General features: G+C 36.3%; 1 protein-coding gene across 3 annotated transcripts in view; it reads left to right on the plus strand.

Annotated features, from left to right (window-relative positions):
- The window catches only part of ASAH1 (N-acylsphingosine amidohydrolase 1), a 171,053-nt gene that overhangs the window by 85,882 nt on the left and 63,619 nt on the right, over positions 1-21,552 (plus strand). The window contains exons 4-7 of one of the 3 annotated variants that reach the window (XM_053703904.1): positions 5,301-5,387; positions 11,757-11,835; positions 19,993-20,067; positions 20,893-20,938. The exons of the other annotated variants lie outside the window; for them this stretch is intronic. Coding sequence (XP_053559879.1) covers positions 5,301-5,387; positions 11,757-11,835; positions 19,993-20,067; positions 20,893-20,938 — 287 coding nt within the window. The remainder of the gene's footprint in view (positions 1-5,300; positions 5,388-11,756; positions 11,836-19,992; positions 20,068-20,892; positions 20,939-21,552) is intronic. 3 annotated transcript variants of the gene reach the window in all.

The raw sequence follows: 21,552 nt of genomic DNA on the forward strand, positions 1-21,552 counted from the left end.
CCTCATCAAACCACACCAACTTTTTTTTTTTTTTAAATCGAATTGTTCTAAAGCATTCAGACCCAGTGATGTTATTCAATTGAAAGCTCAGAATAAATCAATAAGGCATAATAGACAAAAATGGTCAAGTAATACTCCACCTTAAGTAAGGAAGTGTTGCTAACCACTGCCTCATAAAAATACACAATACCTTCATTTATAAATAAAATGACCGTCAGGGGGGCGTGTCTAAGCCGCAGCCATGATCAGTCATTCAGCAGCTCCATCTACACTTTAAATAATCTTTGGAATATCTTGCCAGCGCACCCTCATCCTGCTCTAAGATACTAAATAACCATTACAGAGAAGTTCTGGAGCCTAGCGATACCACTCTCTTTATGCTCCTGTAATTAGAAGATCTCATCAGTGTGAGGGTAAAGTCTGCGGCCTATATCACATTTTTATTAACCCCCCCGGCTAGAAATTAAGCCGTCTGCTGAGAAGAATAGAGAAATCACAGAACCATACCAACTCACAATGCAGTCTGAAATCTTGAATCTCCTACTACAGATACCCCTTAAAATGGTAACTTACTATACCTCCCTCAGGCTGAATCTGAGAGCAGAGTGGAGCGACGTAGTCTCGGCTCAAAAATCAGTCGCACTACCAATAAGTCCCCTGATTGCTATCGCCGGGAATTGTAATGGTGAATGTATTGTGGAACCAAGCGAGGCTGCTTGTATAGACGCACCACCAGTCACAGATGGATCGGTCCCCCTAAATATTAAGTATACAGACACCCAGCCGCGGAGGAGATCTGGCATCAAGTTACCAATTGCAGGTGAGGGGTTGGCCCTGGTCGCCCTGGAGATGCGGCCGGTCGAAGGGGTGACTGGAATAGACTCTAAACTGAAACGTCCGGGTGCTCATGCTATAATACAGCATTCCGGGATTTTGCAATTCCGGATCTAGACCTGAGAACCACTGAGCTTACTACACATGTTTGGTGCACGTTATATCCCATGCTAACCTGCCATGCTTATAGCGCTCTGGATGTTTTCTCTCAGAGACATTCTGACTTATTATTACCCGCACGTGGCATAGGGTAGCAGAGTGAAGGAACCTTGAAGCGCTAATGTGAAGATAAGACCTTCAGCTTGCAGCCTCATACACTCATCTTGTATAGAGACATATTTCCCTGCAGCCCTCCTAACCCCGCTTTAGCATTGAACTAACACTTTTAGCAAGGAGACAGTTACTTCCCCTACAACACTACCTATTATTTGCTACTGTATAAATAGTGATATGAGTATTAACACAAACTAATATATTGACCGTACTAGTTGGAATTCTTGTATATTTGGTAATACTGCCTGTTATGTTACTGTAGTATACAATGGAGAATATGGATGCCCAGCAGAATTGATCCTGCATATAGGAACCAATCATCCTGTATATACTAGCACCATATGATTTAACTTCCTACCACATATACCCATTTTCACTTATACTTTAGCATTTAAGGCTCTTACAGTAAGTACCCATTATACATCAGACAGATAGCTCAGAATGCTAAGGCATGTGGCTGAGTTCTGTAGCAACCCAAGGGTTGGAGGTTCGATCCCCGGTGAGGTCCACTGCAGAATTATATAACATTAGCTTGGCGCCAACTTTATCCATCAAAGTATTGCAGAGATATTTTATTACAAAGTTAAATTTTCCAGAGCGCGGGTCCTTTTTTGTTTGTTTCCTAAGCGTATCACGCGCACGCTGTCTAGTCACGGCGCCACCCCTGATCGCGCCATTTAACGGAATGTAGCTTGCTGCTGCTACTAGACCAGATATACCATCAAGAACATTGGAATGTGAAATATTCATATTTTCATGTCTGGTTAGCACACTTGAGATATGCGATCAGGTTTGCGCAAGAGTAGGGTGTGTGGTTTTTTTTCCCCACTTTTTTTTCTTCTTCTTCTGTTGCCTTCTATGGGGGGGAATACATTAATGTGCGCACGCAATATTATAACCTGTTTTTTGCACGCATCGGGTTAGCGCGTGAGCAAAAGCTTTTTACTTTCAACCTGTAATACATGTGCTACCCGACGTGTGCAAAAAGCTTACTTCTAGCAGAGTTAGTGCGGGAGCGTTAAATAATGCTTCACTTGTAATCTAGCCCATTGTCACCCTTTTTAAGCACAAAATCGTTACCTCCTGAAAACAGCACAAAATCATTATATGCTCCATTAATCTCCCGGTCTTGAAATACAAAACCTAAGTGGCCAGGATTAATGGTGGATGGTGATTTTGTGGGTTTAGTGCATCAGAGGTTGAAGGGCCTGTATGTTGTTTGATACATTTTTATAGTGTTTAGTGATGCTAATAAGTGACCTGTGTTTTTTTTTTCTTGTTGTTTTTTTTTTTATATAAAGGATCTGAACAGTGGCATTATTGATTTGGTTAATTTGTGTAAAATTGCTAATTAATAATTGTTTTAACTTCTAATCGATTGAGATTATCTTTGCTTCCTAATATCATTCAGTATATCTGTGGGTAATTTAGTGTGAAGACTACAGCTCCTCCAAATAAGGCAAATGGTGGGTAAAGTTTGGCTATTTATAAACAATAGCAGTATAAAGTATGTTAATTTGTTTTAAAAATGTTAAGACTTGGGGGCGGAGCTAGCTGGACGTATATTTCATGAGCTCTTGCTAAATGAGCTGAATTAGGGGATTAATTAAACAATTCCCATAAAAGCTGCGACAATAGCAATAGTTGAGCATTTGATATATACCATCATAGTGAAGGCTATTGAGGCGCAGTTAATTCAACTCCCGGTGGTGAAAGCCTCAGTAATGGATGCACTATCGGATGCCTTGCCCTTCTGGGACCCTCTACACAGCGAGCTGGGGTGGGCTAACTGTTGACTACCCTTTTCAGCAGCGGTACACATATCCCAGGTAGTAAAGCACAGTAGCCATGCTTCTTTGTATGAACAAATATGTTTTAGAAGTGCCGCTTGGACAATGCACAAAGTTGGAGTTGGATAAGTTTTGGTCAGAGAAATCTACAGCTATGCATTAAACAAGCTGACATGGAACTGATTTCTGTTGGTTAGAAACTCTTCTGAAGTAGTTTATTATGCTGTAAATATTCCCTTAGATACTAGTTACATAAGTATATTTCGTTTTATGTAAAATAACAGTTCATACTATATTTAACAATTGTTGTGGGTCTTTTTACTGTTATGGGTGTACCTATATAAGACTCAAAGATTTTTGAGACTGCTTACCCCTGTATATTTAATAATATCCCCATTGCAAACCAAAGTGTACTTCTACAAGAACCACTGTCAAGCTTATTAACAAATACACTAAACTTCGTGAGGGACCTAAGCCTAAGTTTCTGGTTTAGTATATACTTACAGGCTTAATATGAGAACCACCAGATCATATCTTTGTTTATAGACCGGTCTCCCTTCTAGATATATAAACCTATTCCGGTTATATAATTTAGTTTTATAATATTTGCAGTCTCAGATTTGTCTCTTGAAGACAGTTTAATGTTTAATGGTTTTTGCATTGGTTATGCTCTTTCTATATATTTTACAGCATTGACTTTTATAAATTTGTTGGACACCCACAACTTCCTATTATATTGAGAAAATGCATCTACAAGTATAGCCTTGTTACTGAATATCCTCCCACAATTCTCCAACATTTAGTGTTTGCCCTGTAATGTGGTGTTGATTGTTCCGCTGTCAGCGGCCGAGACAGTGGGACTAAATACTGTGACAATAGAGACAACCAGTGCTTAAATTTAATGATAGTTGGAAAAATTATTTGTATGTGTTTACACATCTTCAGATAATCCCCATATTCCAGTCTTCCCTTGGGGCTCAGGCCTCGTATAGCTTGATATGAGATATTTTGTTTAATCTATACAATTTATATTGGCTACAATATGTTATCACAAGAGGTTCAAAAGTAGCCTCTTGTATATTTTGGAGGCCTCAAAGCATATGTGTCGTTATATTTACCTATGAGCAAAACTGATATGTCCAAAATTGATTTATATCTTTTGGTTTTTACACTATATATGATATAAAACTTTAGAATCCTTTGTAACCAGTACGTTCAAGCTCTGCAAAGTCGCATAGCTCATGCTTAGACACTGAGGTAAAGGGCAAATAATATTGAATGTCACATTACTATGTTATCCCTATATGCCTTATAACCTTACCTTTTTTATGGTGTTATGTACACTTTAAAATCTCAAAAAAAAAAAGTTTAAGACTTGGCTATGTTATTCTAAAGCACCACTACAGAAGTGTCTTGTAATTACAAGGTGTTTACTGTCCCCTTTAAAGGGAAAGGAAAGTCAAAATTAAACTTGCATGATTCAGATAGAGCATGTAATTTTAAGACCCTTTTTTAAATTCACTTTTTTTTTTTAAAATGTGCTTCATTCTCTTGGTATCCCTTGTTGAAAATGAATACACACATATCCTACACTAGTGGGAGCTAGCTGCTCATTGGTGCCTGCACACATTTGTCTCTTGTGATTGGCTAACTAGATGTGTTCAGCTAGCTGTCAGTAGTGCAATGCTGTTCCTTCAGCCAATGATAACAAGATAATGAAGCAAATTTGATAATAGAAGTAAATTGAAAAGTTGTTCAAAATTATATGTTCTATTCAATACATGAGAGAAAATTTGGGGTTTCCTGTCCTTTTAAGTATGAGGCCATTTTCCACCAAATTGATAATTAAAAGTGCTGCGATAATGAAAATGGCAGATTGTGAATGCATCAACAACGAGCAAAGTTTTATCTACAGCCGTTAACAACATGACTAATTATCAAATTATACTTTGTTCTTTTAGTATCCTTTGTAGAAACGCATACCTAAATAGGTTTAGTAGCAGCAATTGCACTAATGGGATGTAGCTGGTCATTTGCTCCAATATGTAGAGCTATGTCCAGTAGTGTTTAACCCCTTTTGCTTTAGTGCAATATTTTGCACTTTATGTTCCTTTAATGCTCAGAAATAAACACACAGTACTTGTAGTTTTTATTTGTATCTGCTAAACTGGTTTCAGGAAGGTCTTAGAATATATGCAGAGCTCCAGGATACATTACTTTAATAGTGTTGTTCTATTAGTAATATCAGAAGCTTCTTAATATTTTATAATAAGAATGTTAGACTTTAACAATTTTTTTTCTGTACCTATTTTTGTATATAAAGGGTTCATGACTAAAAACGGTGCTTTTTTTATTAGGCCTGTGTCAATCTTTAATTTTATTTTTTCTCTGCCTAATTTTCAGCTAACTGCGTTAATTCAGTCAATAAAGAATTTGGCAAAATCTATATTTCCAAGTGGCAAACTTATTGAAATCGTGGATAATGATTTGGTGAGTATATTTGTTAAAAAATAAAATTAAAATAATACTGGAGAAGAATGATTTTTACTCACTATGCTTATTTTTTTATCATCATAACTTCAAAACTAAATTTTATTTTGTATTCTGAAAATCTATTTTTTTCAGAAAATCAGCTGATGCACATTAAAACATTCAGTTACATTTAAATCGAGATGGTACTACAATATTTTCTCTATGAAAGATCAGCAGTAAAATATGCATTGCCATTAATTTTTTTTTTTTGCATAAAACAGAGTTAAGTAAAAGCTGTTTAAATTTAAAGCGACAGTCTAGTCAAAATTAAACTTTCATGAATCAGAGCATGCAATTTTTAAACAACTTTCCCATTTACTTTTATCAAATTTGCTTTGTTCTCTTGGTATCTTTTTTGAAATCTAAACCTAGGTAGGCTCAAACTGATTTCTAAACCGTGAAAACCGCCTCTTATCTCATTGCATTTTGACAGTTTTTCACAGTTAGGCAGCGCTAGTTCATGTGTGCCATATAGATAACATTGGGCTCTCTCCCATGGAGTTATTTAAGAGTCAGCACTGATTGTCTAAAATGCAAGTCTGTCAAAATCACTGAGATAAGGGGGCAGTCTGCAGAAGCTTATATACAAGGTAATCACAGACATAAGTGTATTAATAGCACAGTGTTGGTTATGCAAAACTGGGGAATGGTTAATAAAGGGATTATCTATATTTTGAAACAAATATTTTCAAGTAGACTGTCCCTTTTTTAAAGTAAAAGTAAATTTTGTCCCATTAGAACACATCACTGCATTGTATAACTGTATAATATTAAAATCGCTATATTTTTTTTCTATGAAATGTATTGATTTGTGCCTTTTTTACATCATATTATTGTAATACCGTTCACCTGCTGACTCCTCCCATCTTCTACTTCCTATATTTTTCAGTGTTGTCGTATAGAGCGGTCCCACCCGCTCTATACAAATCACAAATGCGCATTCACAAAGACCGATTCCATTGCGCATGCGCAAATCGCCGATTCTAACTTTAATGCACATGTGATTCTCTGTTCAACCTGTCTCCAAAGCGCATGCGTCTATCGTTTATGCTTTCAGTCACAAATGTTATGCGCGTGCGCAAATCAGGAGTGCGCGTTTAACATAACAGTAGAGATTCTAGACTTGACGCATGCTCAGATCCATCAATAGGCGGATGACGTTGCTTCACGGCCACCTAACGGCCAGAATTTCAGTTGGCCCAAAAAGAAACGTGATCAGGAAGTAAGAACAGAAAGAAAAAAAAATGGGTTGAATTTATCGCAGGTAAAATTCTGCTTTTATTTAGGATAAAACTTGATTTGCACATAAGTATGAAAAAAACCATGAATGAAAGTCCTATTGATTTGCAACATAATATGTTACTACAGTTAGCAAAACAGCAAACTTTACTTTCACTTTAAGATGAACCTAAAAAGAAGTGATTATTGTGTACAACTGGTTCTCTGGCTAATGGACAAAAGTTGGCTTTAATCAGCACAGGAACATTTATTGCTCAAAAAAACAAAGCACTGTAATACATTTTGAAACATTCTATTTTACATTTAACAAATATTTCTGACCCTATCATGTCCCTTTTAATATGTTTAGTGAATTTATATATGTTGAAAAAACAATAGGATATACATAGGCCTCTATTTACTAAAGTCTGGCGGACCTGATCCGACAGTGTGGATCAGGTCCGCCAGACCTTGCTGAATACGGAGAGCAATACTCTCTCCGTATTCAGCATTGCACCAGCAGCTCACAAGAGCTGCTGGTGCAACGCCGCTCCTTGCAGACTCACGGCCAATCAGCCGCCAGCAGGGGGTGTCAATCAACCCGATCGTACTCGATCGGGTTGATTTCCGGCGATGTCTGTCCGCCTGCTCAGAGCAGGCGGACAGGTTATGGAGCAGCGGTCTTTGTGACCGCTGCTTCATAACTGCTGTTTCTGCAGGCTCACCAGAAACACAGGGCATCAAGCTCCATTCGGAGCTTGATAGATAGGCCCCATAGTCCTTAAGGTTAAGTGTGTGTGTGTGGACACCACTTCTAATTATTGAGTTCAGGTGTTTCAGCCACAACAATTGCAAACAACTACATAAAATCTAGCACATACTGTAGCCATAAACTCTCCATACAATGGATTGTATTGAAGAGATGGGTGACTTTAAACATGGTACTGTCGTAGGATGCCACTTTTGCCACAAATCAGTTTGTGAAATTTCTTCCCTTCTAGATCTGCCCCATTCAACTGTAAGTGAAATTAAAATTTGAAGTGGTCTAGGATAACAAATAGGCTACACAAACTCACAGAGCGGGGCTACCAAATGGTGAAAAGTGTGGTGCATAAAAAAAAATTAAAAAATTTGCCTAGCATCTGTTGCAAGACAGTTCAAAACTTCCTCTGGAAGCCACATTAGCACAGGACCTGTGCATCGTGAGCTTCATGAAATTGAATTTTCTTGGCCGAGCAGCTGTACACAAGCCTCATATCAATATGTGTAATGGTAAGCCGCCACTGGACTCTTGAGCAGTGGAAACCTGTTATCTGGAGTGATGAATCCCACTTCACTATCTAGCACTCTGATGGAAGAATCTGGTTGGGGCGGATGCCAGGAGAATGCTTAGTGTCTTCTGTAAAGTTTGGTGAAGGAGGGAAAATTGGGGCTTTTATTTCAGGGTTTGGCCTAGGCCCCTTAGTTTCAGTGAAGGGTCATAATAATGCTACAGTATACAAAGACATTTTAGACAATTTGGTTCCAACTTTGTGGCAACAGTTTGAGGAATGCCTTTTCCCTTTCAAGCATTACTGTGCCCCTGTGCAATGAAATCCAAAGCCTGACAACCTCAGCATGTTGTTCAAAAAGCAAGACCTTAGGGCACACTTAGGTTTGTGCACACTTAGTAATTAATTAATCAATTTGTGCACATCCAAACCTCAACATAAATATGCTCCTTTGAAGTATAGTTCATGAAGACATGGTTTGGTGTGGAGGAATTTGAGTGGCCTTCACAGAACCTCAAGCCCATTGAACACATTTGGAATGCTGATTTCGAGCCAGAACTTCTCATCCAAATACTCATTTGGTTGAATGGGCACAAATTCCCATATACGCACTCCAAAATCTTGTAGTCTCCTAGAAGAGCTATTATAGCTGCAAAGTAGGATCAAACTTTATATTCTTGCCAATTGTTTTGGAATGGGATATCTGACAAGCTCATATAGATGTGATGGTCAGGTGTACGTGTACTTTTGCATGTAATATGTTGTATAGTTTTTTTTTTTTTTGTGTTTGTTTTTTTTTTTAAATGCCAAATTTTACATCTAGGTAAATAATATAGTTTTTGGTTGATGGGAAATGTATTGTATTTTTTTCCATGTTTGCATCAGAAATGAATCGCTACTTGCCAAAATCTTTGCATACTTAGTCAATCTCTCTTGATTTTGAATAAGGGCCTACTAATGGCAAATCTGCTTGAAAAACTTCAAGCTGATATTTAGAATCAATTGGTCCAGCAGAAGAAGCACAATATATGTACAAATGCCCAAATCTGGAATACCAAAAAACAGACTTTTTCAATAATAATTTTTATTAAAAAATTTCTTGTTTCCCCCGCAATTCAATTAAAACAACAACTATTACCTTTCTGATTACAGTACTGTACTATGTTTTAGATTGCATGTATAAGCTGTATAATGACATGTAAGTATTACCTAAATTACATAAGATATTATTCTTTACACTTGGTCCCATCCCCTCTCCGAGCTGTCCCATTTTACAAAGTCATATATACAACAAATATTCCAAAATCAAAACTATTCCAATATCCAAACTTTTTTTTCTGGTCACAAACAGTTTGGATAAAGGTGTTTTGTACCCGTTTATGCTGCTTTTCAGCTGATGTGTAAATTGTTGGATGAAAGTATATTCATTTGCTATATTTCATACTTAGTGCAGCAACATTGGCTTGAAAATACACTTCTATTCTTGCTGCAAATGTTAACCATCTGCTTGTTGGCAAGTACCATTGTGAACAATGAAGCAAAATAGAGCTAGACAGCAGCGCTTGTAAATGCATAATTCAAGACTTGTGCCCCTAAATAATCTAAGCCTCTGCAGACTATCCCCTTATCACAGTTCTTTTGACAGACTTGCATTTTAGCCAATCAGTGCTGACTCATAAATAACTCCACGAGAGTGAGCTCAATGTTACCTACACATGAACTAAAGCTGTCTAGCTGTGAAAAACTGTCAAAATGCACTAAAATAAGAGGCAGCCTTCAAGGGCTTAGAAATTAGCATATGAGCCTACCTAGGTTTAGCTTTTAACAAAGAATACCAACAAAGCAAAGCAAATTTTATGATAAAATCTAAATTGGAAAGTGGTTTAAAATTGTATGCCCTATTTGAATCGTGAAAGTTTCATTTTGACTAGATTCTCCCGTTTAGTCGCATTAATATGTGGTATACTTTCAAGCTTATTCAATATGAAATGTAGAGTAAAAACAAGGCCCAATAAAATCTAGCAACGTTATGTTTGGTAACTGGGACCATCAGAAGAGGCCATAGGGAGAATTTTTTTGCGGGGGGGTTGGGTTGTAAACTTGAAGGGACATGAAACCCAAATTTTTTCTTTCATGATTCAGACAAAGCATACCATTTTAAAGTGAATGTAAATTTTGATGCTAAAGTGCCCAGTTTAAAAAATGAGGAATCCGGCTTCCTCCAATCACGGTGTTGAATCAGACACGGATTCCCCCGTGGGGGAAGCCGTGATTGGAGGATGACCTATCCATTATTTCTGACATCAGAAATGGCTTGCGACGACCGGAGGAAGCTGGAGCTGCTGTCAAGTTTAAAAGGTGTTTTTTTTTTTTTTTTTTTTTTTTTTTTTTTTTTTTTTTTCTTTTTTCACAAGAGTGAAATGTAAATTTTGATGAATTAAAGTGCCCCTGTTTTTAATCAAATTTTTAAAAACCGGGCACTTTAGCATCAAAATTTACATTCACTTTAAACAACTTTCCAATTTACTTCAATTGTTTAATTTGCTTCCTTCTCTTTGTTTTCCTTTGCTGAAAGGTTTATCTAGGAGACCTCAGGAGCCGCAAATAACCTAGGTTCTAGCTGCTGATTGGTTGCTGCATATATATACTTATTGTCATTGGCTCACCCATGTATTCAGTTAGCAACCAGTAGTGCATTGCTGCTCATTCAACAAAGCATACCAAGAGAACAAAGAAAAATTGATAATAGGAGTAAATTAAAAAATTGCTTAAAATTGCGTGCTCTATCTGAATCATGAAAGAAACATTTTGGGTTTCATATCCCTTTAACATATGAGCTCATGAGGCATGAAAAAGAAATTAAAACTTTAACTGGAAAAAATATAATTTTGTTTTGACCACTTATATTAATGGGCACCTGCTTGCATTAAAGGGACAGTAAACACCTTGTAATTATAAGACATTTCTGCTGTGGTGCTAGAAAATAACGTATCAGCCAGGTGTTAACATTTTTAAAACAAATGAAAATCATTTTAACTGCAGTCATTTTTCAATAGCAAAGTCCACCCACCATTTGCCTTATTTGGAAAACCCAATCTGGGCTTTAGTCCACAGACTAGGATAACCACTGTCATAAAGTTAGTATAAAATTTAATTGTTTTGTAGTTTTTTATCTGAAAAAGCCTGTCAGGGACATATATGGAGCAAGGTTATCCTAGATAAGTCAGCAGGGTGCATTTCAAGTTCTGATTATTAGAAATTGCTGAATTTTCAGACATAAATTACATGGAAATGAGGCAAAATAAATAATGAAAATATATTCCAAAGTTGTTTCATTAGGCATAATCAAACATGTTATGTAAAAATCTCAAGGTTTTTACAGTCCATTTTAAATAATTACTTTTTATACTGTACAGGAATGAATGCAATCCAGCATGACTTGGGGCAGTGGAAAAACAGAGATTTTTTATTTTTTTAGCTTTAAATTACAGTAAAAGTAGGAAAAATAAATAATGAAAGTGCGTTGCAGAGGTGTGTGTATGTATGTATATATATGTGTGTGTGTGTGTGTGTGTATATATGTATGTGTATATATATCTATCTCTCTATATATCTATCTCTATATATATATATATATATATATATATATATATATATATATATATATATATATATATATATATATATATATATATATATATATATATATATATATATATATATATATATATATATAATTTTTTTTTAAATATGCATAGTTAAACCATTTTATGGGGAAGTTGGTTTTAAATTTGTCTCTTTAATCTTTTGCTTGTTGCTGTTTTTATATATTTTACAGCCTCTGCTCATTGGAACACTTCCTGCTCAATATGGGGAAGAAATGAAAGGAATTGCTGATGCTTCTGGACTTCCGTTAGGTATAATTATGTCACCACTTTTTTTTTTCTTTAAGCTCAAAGAAAGCTTTTATCGTTTTGTGCCATAGCTCTTACCGCTTTAGCAGTTCCATCACTTTGGATAAATAAAAATATGAATGTAAATGCACATATTCTGCAAAATGAAGTAATGAGAAAGTGAATACAAATTTGCTTCAGTGGAGGAACAGGCAGGGCCACCATCAGGGGGTGAAAGGGGTGACTCCTGTTAAGGGCCCACTGGAACAGGGGGCTCCATGAGGCAAGCACAAGCCAGAGGGCGCTACAGCAGAGCGCTATTGAGCGTGGGAAATGTCATTACAAGGAGTAAAGCATTAGCATTTGAGAGGAATTCTGAGTGTGCACTAAACCACTATGCGTAGTGTGAGACAGACTTGGCACTTCAGTTTGTACAGTTTTTGCCAAGTCAGATGGCAGATCATTTGCAGAGGAGGTACGACTTACTTAGTAAATGTTTTTTATTTCTTTGGGCAATTTTGGATTGTAACTTCAGTGTGGTAGTTGTATGGGGTCCATAAAAACACCTTATTTTTTTTAAGCAATATGCAGCAGTGTATTTATGATTATTTGACAATGTTGTAGAAATTCTATATTTAAAGCCATGCTGAAATGTTTCCTCCTCAATACACAAATGGTAGGTGCCCTTTTGGCAGATATGATTTTTTTTTTTATATGTATATTTACATTCCACTTTACTGCCCCTTTATGCAAGGACTTTCCAGATGCCAGGAGGCATTTTATCCATAAGTAAAGCTGACAGGAACAGTTGTACACCATTTGTAAACCAGATTTGAAGTGGTGCTCTTGGTTGGGGAAAATGGGGGGAACCCCAAACATATGTCAACCTTTCAAAAGTGCTTTTCTTCATCTACCCATTCTGACAGATCATTAATGTACGATTTTGAATTCACAGAAGTATTTTTGTTTGCACATTTACAAATATGATTCTTTAAAAAGTGATCTCTAAATTTCTGCTATTTTTTTTTTTTTATCATGCATGTGTGTGTATGTATGTCTGTGGATGTCTCTGTGAGGGTATGTGCATATGTCTTTTTGCATTTTCTGTGGGTGTCTCTGTGAGGGTGTGTTTTCTGTGGATGTCTCAGTGAGTGTGTGTATATATTTGTGTGTTTTCTGTGGGTGTCTCTGTGTGTGTGTATGTCTGTGTTTTCTAAAGCTGTCTGTGGGGATGTTTCCTTGGGTGTATGTGCAAGTTTGTGTGTGTGTCCATTGTCTGTTCCTTTTTAGGACATTTTGATGACCTTACTACTGATTATTTGCATCTTTCTACAGACTTTGAGACAGACCTTTCTGGAAGTCACCAATCCACTTAACCTTTCAATTATTGTTTAGGCAGTTCAGGGCCCTTCATTTCAGCCAATGCATGCTGTTGTCATGATATAGTTGGCATCTTCCTTGACAAAAAGATAATCAGAACTTCATATTTTGTCTTTTAAAGCTCCTTTTTTTGACAAAACTGTAGCTCTCTTATTACTTGTCAGGTCAATGTAAACAACTGCTGAGTGTCTGTCTGTGTCAAAAATTGCACATGTCAAGGGAGGGCCCTAATCAATGGTTAAGTCAGGGGCCCCAAAATTTCTAGTGGCGGCCATGGGAACAGGACTTGCATCATGTGAACACATGTACCATTCTGTTTTGTGGAGAGTAGACCACACTTTGGAAATGTGTGTGTCTGGTACACGTTTTTGCAGGACACACATTTTGTACCCATATATCTAATAATTAGATGGAGTCAACTTAACAGTATAGAAACAAATTATGTATGTATGTGTGTGTGTGTGTATATATATATATATATATATATATATATATAAACAGGGAGTGCAGAATTATTAGGCAAATGAGTATTTTGACCACATCATCCTCTTTATGCATGTTGTCTTACTCCAAGCTGTATAGCCTCGAAAGCCTACTACCAATTAAGCATATTAGGTGATGTGCATCTCTGTAATTAGAAGGGGTGTGGTCTAATGACATCAACACCCTATATCAGGTGTGCATAATTATTAGGCAACTTCCTTTCCTTTGGCAAAATGGGTCAAAAGAAGGACTTGACAGGCTCAGAAAAGTAAAAAATAGTGAGATATCTTGCAGAGGGATGCAGCACTCTTAAAATTGCAAAGCTTCTGAAGCGTGATCATCGAACAATCAAGCGTTTCATTAAAAATAGTCAACAGAGTCGCAAGAAGCGTGTGGAAAAACCAAGGCGCAAAATAACTGCCCATGAACTGAGAAAAGTCAAGCGTGCAGCTGCCAAGATGCCACTTGCCACCAGTTTGGCCATATTTCAGAGCTGCAAGATCACTGGAGTGCCCAAAAGCACAAGGTGTGCAATACTCAGAGACATGGCCAAGGTAAGAAAGGCTGAAAGACGACCACCACTGAACAAGACACACAAGCTGAAACGTCAAGACTGGGCCAAGAAATATCTCAAGATTGATTTTTCTAAGGTTTTATGGACTGATGAAATGAGAGTGAGTCTTGATGGGCCAGATGGATGGGCCCGTGGCTGGATTGGTAAAGGGCAGAGAGCTCCAGTCCGACTCAGATGCCAGCAAGGTGGAGGTGGAGTACAAATATGATACAAAGGGTTAACAGCGCTTATAGATATTCCTAAATACTGTATATACCTACCTGTTAACCCTTTGTATCATATTTTCTAATACTTAACATAGACTTAGTCTACGGTTAAATATTTGTATCTAATAGCTGTCTTATTAGATCTTCATATCACTGACTAGCGCATTTATAAGAGCAACGCACATTCTACTCACCCTTATACATATATATATATATATATATATATATATATACATACACATATGCCACTTTATTAGGTACACCTGTTCAATTGCTTTGTAACACAAATTGCTAATCAGCCAATTACATGGCAGCAACTCAATGCATTTTGGCATCTAGATGTGGTGAAGACGACTTGCTGAAGTTCAAATCGAGTATCAGGATGGGGAAGAAAGGGGATTTAAGTGACTTTGAATGTGGCATGGTTATTGGTGCCAGACAGGCTGGTCTGAGTAGTTCTAAATCTGCTGATCTACTGGGATTTTCACGGACAATCATCTCTAGAGTTTACAGAGAATGGTCCAAAAAAGAGAAAATATCCAGTGAGCGGCAGGTGTGTGGACGACAATGCCTTGTTGAGATCAGAGGAGAATGGGCAGATTGGTTTTAAATGATAGAAAGGCAACAGTAACTCAAATAACCACTTGTTACAACCAATGTATGCAGAATACCATCTCTGAACGCACAACACGTCAAAACTTGAAGCAGCCGAAGACCACACCGGGTGCCACTCCTGTCATCTAAGAACAGGAAACTGAGGCTACAATTCGCACATGCTCACCAAAATTGGACAATAGAAGATTGGAAAAATGTTGCCTGGTCTGATGAGTCTCTCAATTTCAGCTGCAACATTAAGATGGTAGGGTCAGAATTTGGAATAAACATTGAAAGCATGGATCCATCCTGCCTTGCATCAACAGTTCAGGCTGGTGGTGGTGGTGTAATGGTGTGGGGGATATTTTCTTGGCACACTTTGGGCCCCTTAGTACCAATTGAGCATCGTTTAAACGCCACAGCCTACCTGAGTATTGTTGCTGACCATGTCCATCCTTTTTATGACTACAGTGTTCCCATCTTCTGATGGCTACTTCCAGCAGGGTAATGCACCATGTCACAAAGCTCAAATCATATCAAACTGGTCTCTTGATAATGACAATGAGTTCTCTGTACTCCAATGGCCTCCACAGTCGCCAGATCTTAATCCAATAGAGCACCTTTGGGATGTGGTGGAATGGGAGATTCGCATCATGGATGTGCAGCCGACAAATCTGCAGCAACTGCGTGATGCTATCATGTCAATATGGACCAAAATGTCTGAGAAATATTTTCAACACCTTGTTTAATCTATGCCATAAAGAATTAAGGCAGTTCTGAAGGTAAAAGGGGCCCAACCCGGTACTAGCAAGGTGTACCTAATAAAGTGGCTGATGTATATTCTACAGTTCTTAGGCTTTTCATATATGTTCATAAGAGTTTTTATTTATTAGTATTGTTGGCATCTTTGTTCTTGTTTATTACTGGTTATAAGGGTCTAAATGGATATGAAACCTTCTATTTTTCTTTCATGATTCAGGTACAGCATACAATGTTAGACAACTCTCCAGTTTATTTCTATTATCAGCAGTTTTGCAAGAACTTTGTACATTTGCAAGAGCATTAGATTGCAGCAGTTTTTCATTCCATGCAGTGCCTCAGACACATGCGGGCTGCTTACGTAGGTATCCAACAAACAATCAAGGTTTACTGCCACACTCAAGTGCTATTATGAAAACAAAGAATCTTTATTCCAAAATACTTAAAGGGACACTGAACCCAATTTTTTTCTTTCGGGATTCAGATAGAGCATGACATTTTAAGCAACTTTCTAATTTACTCCTATTATCAAATTTTCTTCATTCTCTTGGTATCTTCATTTGAAATGCAAGAATGTAAGTTTAGATGCCGGCCCATTTTTGGTGAACAACCTGGGTTGTTCTTGCTGATTGTTGGATCCACCAATAAAAATCTTCTGTCCAGAGTTCTAAACCAAAAAAAAGCCTAGATGCTTTTTTCAAATAAATAGAACAAAGAAAAATTGATAACAGGAGTACACTAGAAAGTTGCTTAAAATTGCATGCTCTATGAATCACGAAAGGAAAAAAAAATTGGGTTCAGTGTCCCTTTAAAAATAAGAATATACACACAGAGGTAACAAAGATGTGGACATTTTACGGGTTTCACACCAATTGCCGGTGCTTTTTTCTGTAACATGCTTGTCCAAACTGCAAGATGTAACTGTATATACTATGATGTACCAGCCACCCTAATTAGAATAATTATGCCCATGTGACATAAAATAGTGTTTGAAGAGAAGAAAAAGTAACTTGTTTTCAAGTCACTTGAAGTTCAATTTAAAATATACTGATAAATGTCAAGGCAAATAAATAGACGGATAGTTAAAAAGGAATACATAGAGACAGACAGATAAATTAGAGAGATAAAGATAGATACATGATAGACTGACATCTACTGATAGATACATAGATTAATAGACAAATAGTGATACATACGGGTCTATATAGATAGTTATAAGGAATTTCTTGATTTAAACTGTATGAGAATATGTATTTATTTTTAAATCATTGCATGTTATTCACATAATGTGAAATGTTTATTTAGAAAAAAAAAAAAATATATATATATATATATATATATATTATATACTATAATCGAGTTTGTAACATGTCCATCGGTGTCGCCAGTTGGGCACGCATCCTCAAAGGAATGTTGGCTGGGCGCGCAATCAAAAGAATCCACTTGGATGCAGCGCAGCTGCATTCAGGTGGATTCCAAAAATGTCAGGGTGGTGAAAGAATTCACTAAAGGTGGATTCTTTCACCACCCTGCTATTTTCAGAATCCACCTGGATGCAGCGCAAGCAAACCCGAAGCCTTAATAAAAAAAAAAACACGCAACCACATGAAATAACAAAAAAATACGTAACCGCCCGCAAGAAATAAAAACACGTAACCGCCTGCACGAAGTATACAAAAAAAACTAAACTCCCGCACAAAGTATTAATAAACACCTAAACCGTCAACCCCCACATCGCAAAATAATAGTTATTAACCCCTAAACTGCAAATATTAACCCCTAAACCGCCAGCCCCCCACATCGCAATAAACCTATTAACTCTTGAACCGCCAACACCCCACATCCGCAATAAACCTATTAACCCCTAAACTGCCAAACCCCCACATTGCAATAACCCTAATTAATAAATTAACCCCTAAACTGCTAACCCCACAATGCAAAAATAACTAATTTAATTACTAAGCCCCCTAACCTAACACCCCCTAAATTAACCCCAATTACTACTAAATTACAATTAAAATAAAAAACCTAACATTAAATTACAAAAAATAAAAAAGTCTAACATTACGGAAAAAAATAAACAACATTTAAAAAAAAAAAAAAAAAAAAGGGCCTTTTGTAGGGCATTGCCCTAAATTAAACAGTTCTTTTACCTCTAAAAAATACTAAATATATAAAAATGTTGATAAATAGGTAGTTCAGGTTAAAGCATAAAAAGTACAGGCAATAACGAGCACCAACTATACAGGCTCAGTTAGTTGCACTGCCTGTCATTGAGGGTGCAGCTCTTTGACAAGTCGGTATAATGTGACACTCCCAGTGCTGTGTGCAGTCAGTGTAGTGTCACTAATATGTAGAGAAGCTGTGGTTCCAAAGTGTCTTTTTATTTTTCTGCTTACGTTCATTGCTTGCTTTATTGCAAATATTTGTAAAGATTCACAAAACTAGTAGAAATAAGCTTTTCTATGCAGACACAGTGTTCATATGAATCTTTACTGTAACAGGCAGTGTTGTAATAAACAAATCTGTAAAAGGCACACCCTTTTTTTTAAGTGTGCGTAATGATATGTTACACATACTTTCTAAAGACTTGGAACACAATCGGACACATGGTATTGAAGAAGAGTTGCTGACAAAATGTCGGCATTAAAGGGATATTCCAGTGCAAAATTATCTGTTCTAATTAGTTAGAACATGTAGTTTTTAGCACCAGCGAGTCTGCAATGTGTGTGTTTAACCTGCAAAAAAAGGATACAGCTGCTGAGCTAATCAGTGGTAATTACACAGCTGGGTCGTGTGACTAGCGCAGTTTCCGATCCGAACCAGCAAGCTTCTGCAGCTCCCAAACAATACTTTTAACTATGTATATAACCTCTTTTGAGGGTTAAACATGTAGCATTGCAGGATGGCTAGTGCTAAAATAACACGCTCTAACAAATTGGAGCATGTTCGTTTTGCACTAGAATGACCCTTTAAAGCAGGGGTATCAAACTCAATGTATCTGGGGGCCACTGGCCAAGTGTTCTCCCATTGGGGCAACTTGAACTGATTAAGTGCTCCGGAGCTGGATATACTAAGAACTAGAAGCAACATTTACCCAAGTAGTAGTGCATGGTGGGAGTTGTAGCCCACTATCGACATACACAGTTGTCTATATTTATCTTGTGAGTGCCAAGTGAAGTGACCTGGAACTGTATAACAACGTAAAAAGTAGAACATCAATTAGTTACACCTCTGAGAACCCTAAAAAAATAATATTTATAGTTTATTATACAAGGGAGGGCCAGATTAAATTATCTTGAGGGCCACATATGGCCCTGGAGCCAATACTTTGAGACCACTGCTTTAAAGGGACACAAAACCCCAATATTTCCTTTCATGATTCCGATAGAGCATACAATAAAAAAAATAAAAATAAAAGTTCCAATTTGCTTCTATTATAAAAAACAAAACATATGCTCTATCTGAATCATGAAAGCAACATTTTGAGTTTCACGTCCCTTTAACATGGTTTTTGTTCCTAATTAGATATTTTATTTATTAGATGAAAAATTAATTAGTATCTTACAAACACAAAAAATCCTCAAGGCTTAAATTCAAAAAGTTTTATTGTACATATGTTAAAAATAGTTTATCAAGCACATCTGAGAAAAAAATACAAAACCATATTATACATGTTTTGGTTGTGCCTTTTTAAAAAAATTTTTTTTATTGTTGTCATGATCCATAAACTAACACCAGCGCATTTAAACGGTACACACGTTCACTCCCCTATCAGGCATAACTAATCTGACACAGATAAGCAGTAAAGTACAAACTACTCAATACAAAAAAAGTGCTTGATTAAGGTTAGTATAAACAAACTAAAGATATTTTTTTTTATTTGTTTATGAAGTGTTTACAAAGTATAATGTCCCGCCGTTCTCTTTTCCCTCCTCTAACTGGTCTCTGGACATGTTGAATGACTTATAATATTCTTTTCTTGAGAAAACATGTAGTACAGTCTAAATACTGTATCCAACATGTCGTTAAATTTCCTATTTAATGTTACAGTTGATGGAATTTCAAATATTATAACTTTTACCAGAGACAGATCTAAAAGGACAAATTGTGATGCCTATTACTTTACATTCACCATACAAAAATGTCTTGTTAATTTTAGTTTCTGTCTCATTTTTCTGTTAGGTGAGGTCATCCTGTTTAATATATTCTATGAAGTGTTCACTGTGTGCACGTCATTGGTGGCAGAAGATAAATCCGGTAAGCTTAACTTTGTAACCATTATATATATATATATATATATATATATATATATAACCTTTTTTTCCAGTCATGTGACTGCTATTGAAAAGCATTGAGAAGCAGAGCATTGATTAAAATAGCCAGTAGGTGGAGCTGTCGGCTTGTGTTGCAGCAAAGCCAAGCAAGCTTAAATTAATCAGTTTAACCAGACCGGAGCTATCGAGCAGATTTCAAAGGAACAAGATCTTCCTGTCTATAAATCAGTCCAGATTGGAATGCATAGAAAGAACTGTTTGCAGAAAAATTCAAGTGAAGTCTATGTTGTGTGATTATTTTATTAGGTTTATAATGCTGTTAAGCAAATGTTTTTGTTCATTTAACTTGGTTTAATTATATATTCTGTGTTGTGTGATTATATTATTAGGTTTATAATGCTGTTTAGCATTTAAAGTCTTCATTTCAAAGCTTTAAAAATAATGTATTAGGTGTTACTTATGACAATTTTGAAAGGGGCCTGGAACCTAACTCACTCACTTGCCATTGACTTACATTATAAACTGGGTTTCAATTTACAACGGTTTCGATTTACAACCATTCCTTCTGGAACCTAACCCCGGCATAAACTGAGGGCTACCTGTGTATATGTGTATGTGTATATATATATATATATATATATATGTATGTGTGTATATATGTATGTATGTATGTATATATATGTATGTGTATATATATATATATATATATATATATATATATATATATATATATATATATATATATATATATATATATATATTTTAAATGTTTTCATATGTAACAATTTTATTTTTTTTATTTCAAAAGGAAAGTTGTATCATGCCAGAAATCTAGATTTTGGATTATTTCTTGGGTGAGTATAGAAACCTTTCATATTTGTTTTAATATACAAAAGACTGCAGATATTCATGTGAATTAAATTATTAGTATTGTAACTGAACAATATCACTGATGGTTTGTGTGTTCAAATCACATTTATGTTCAACATGATAAAAAGGTTCATTTACAACCGCAAAACCATAATTGTGTTTATTGTAATAGGACTCGTGTATATATGTATATACAGTCGTATGCAAAAGTTTAGGCACCCCTGACAATTTCCATAATTTTCATTTATAAATAATTGGGTGTTTTGGATCAGCAATTTCATTTTGATCTATCAAATAACTGAAGGACACAGTAATATTTCAGTAGTGAAATGAGGTTTATTGGATTAACAGAAAATGTGCAATATGCATCAAAGCGAAATTAGACAGGTGCATAAATTTGGGCACCCCAACAGTAATATTGCAATAATATTTAGTAGAGCCTCCTTTAGCAGAAATAACAGCCTCTAGACGCTTCCTATAGCCTGTAATGAGTTTCTGGATGAAGGTATTTTGGACCATTCCTCCTTGCAAAACATCTCCAGTTCAGTTAGGTTTGATGGTTGTCGAGCATGGACAGCCCGCTTCAAATCACCCCACA

The sequence above is a fragment of the Bombina bombina genome, chromosome 2, assembly GCF_027579735.1.
Source record: "Bombina bombina isolate aBomBom1 chromosome 2, aBomBom1.pri, whole genome shotgun sequence".
Classification (NCBI taxonomy): domain Eukaryota; kingdom Metazoa; phylum Chordata; class Amphibia; order Anura; family Bombinatoridae; genus Bombina; species Bombina bombina.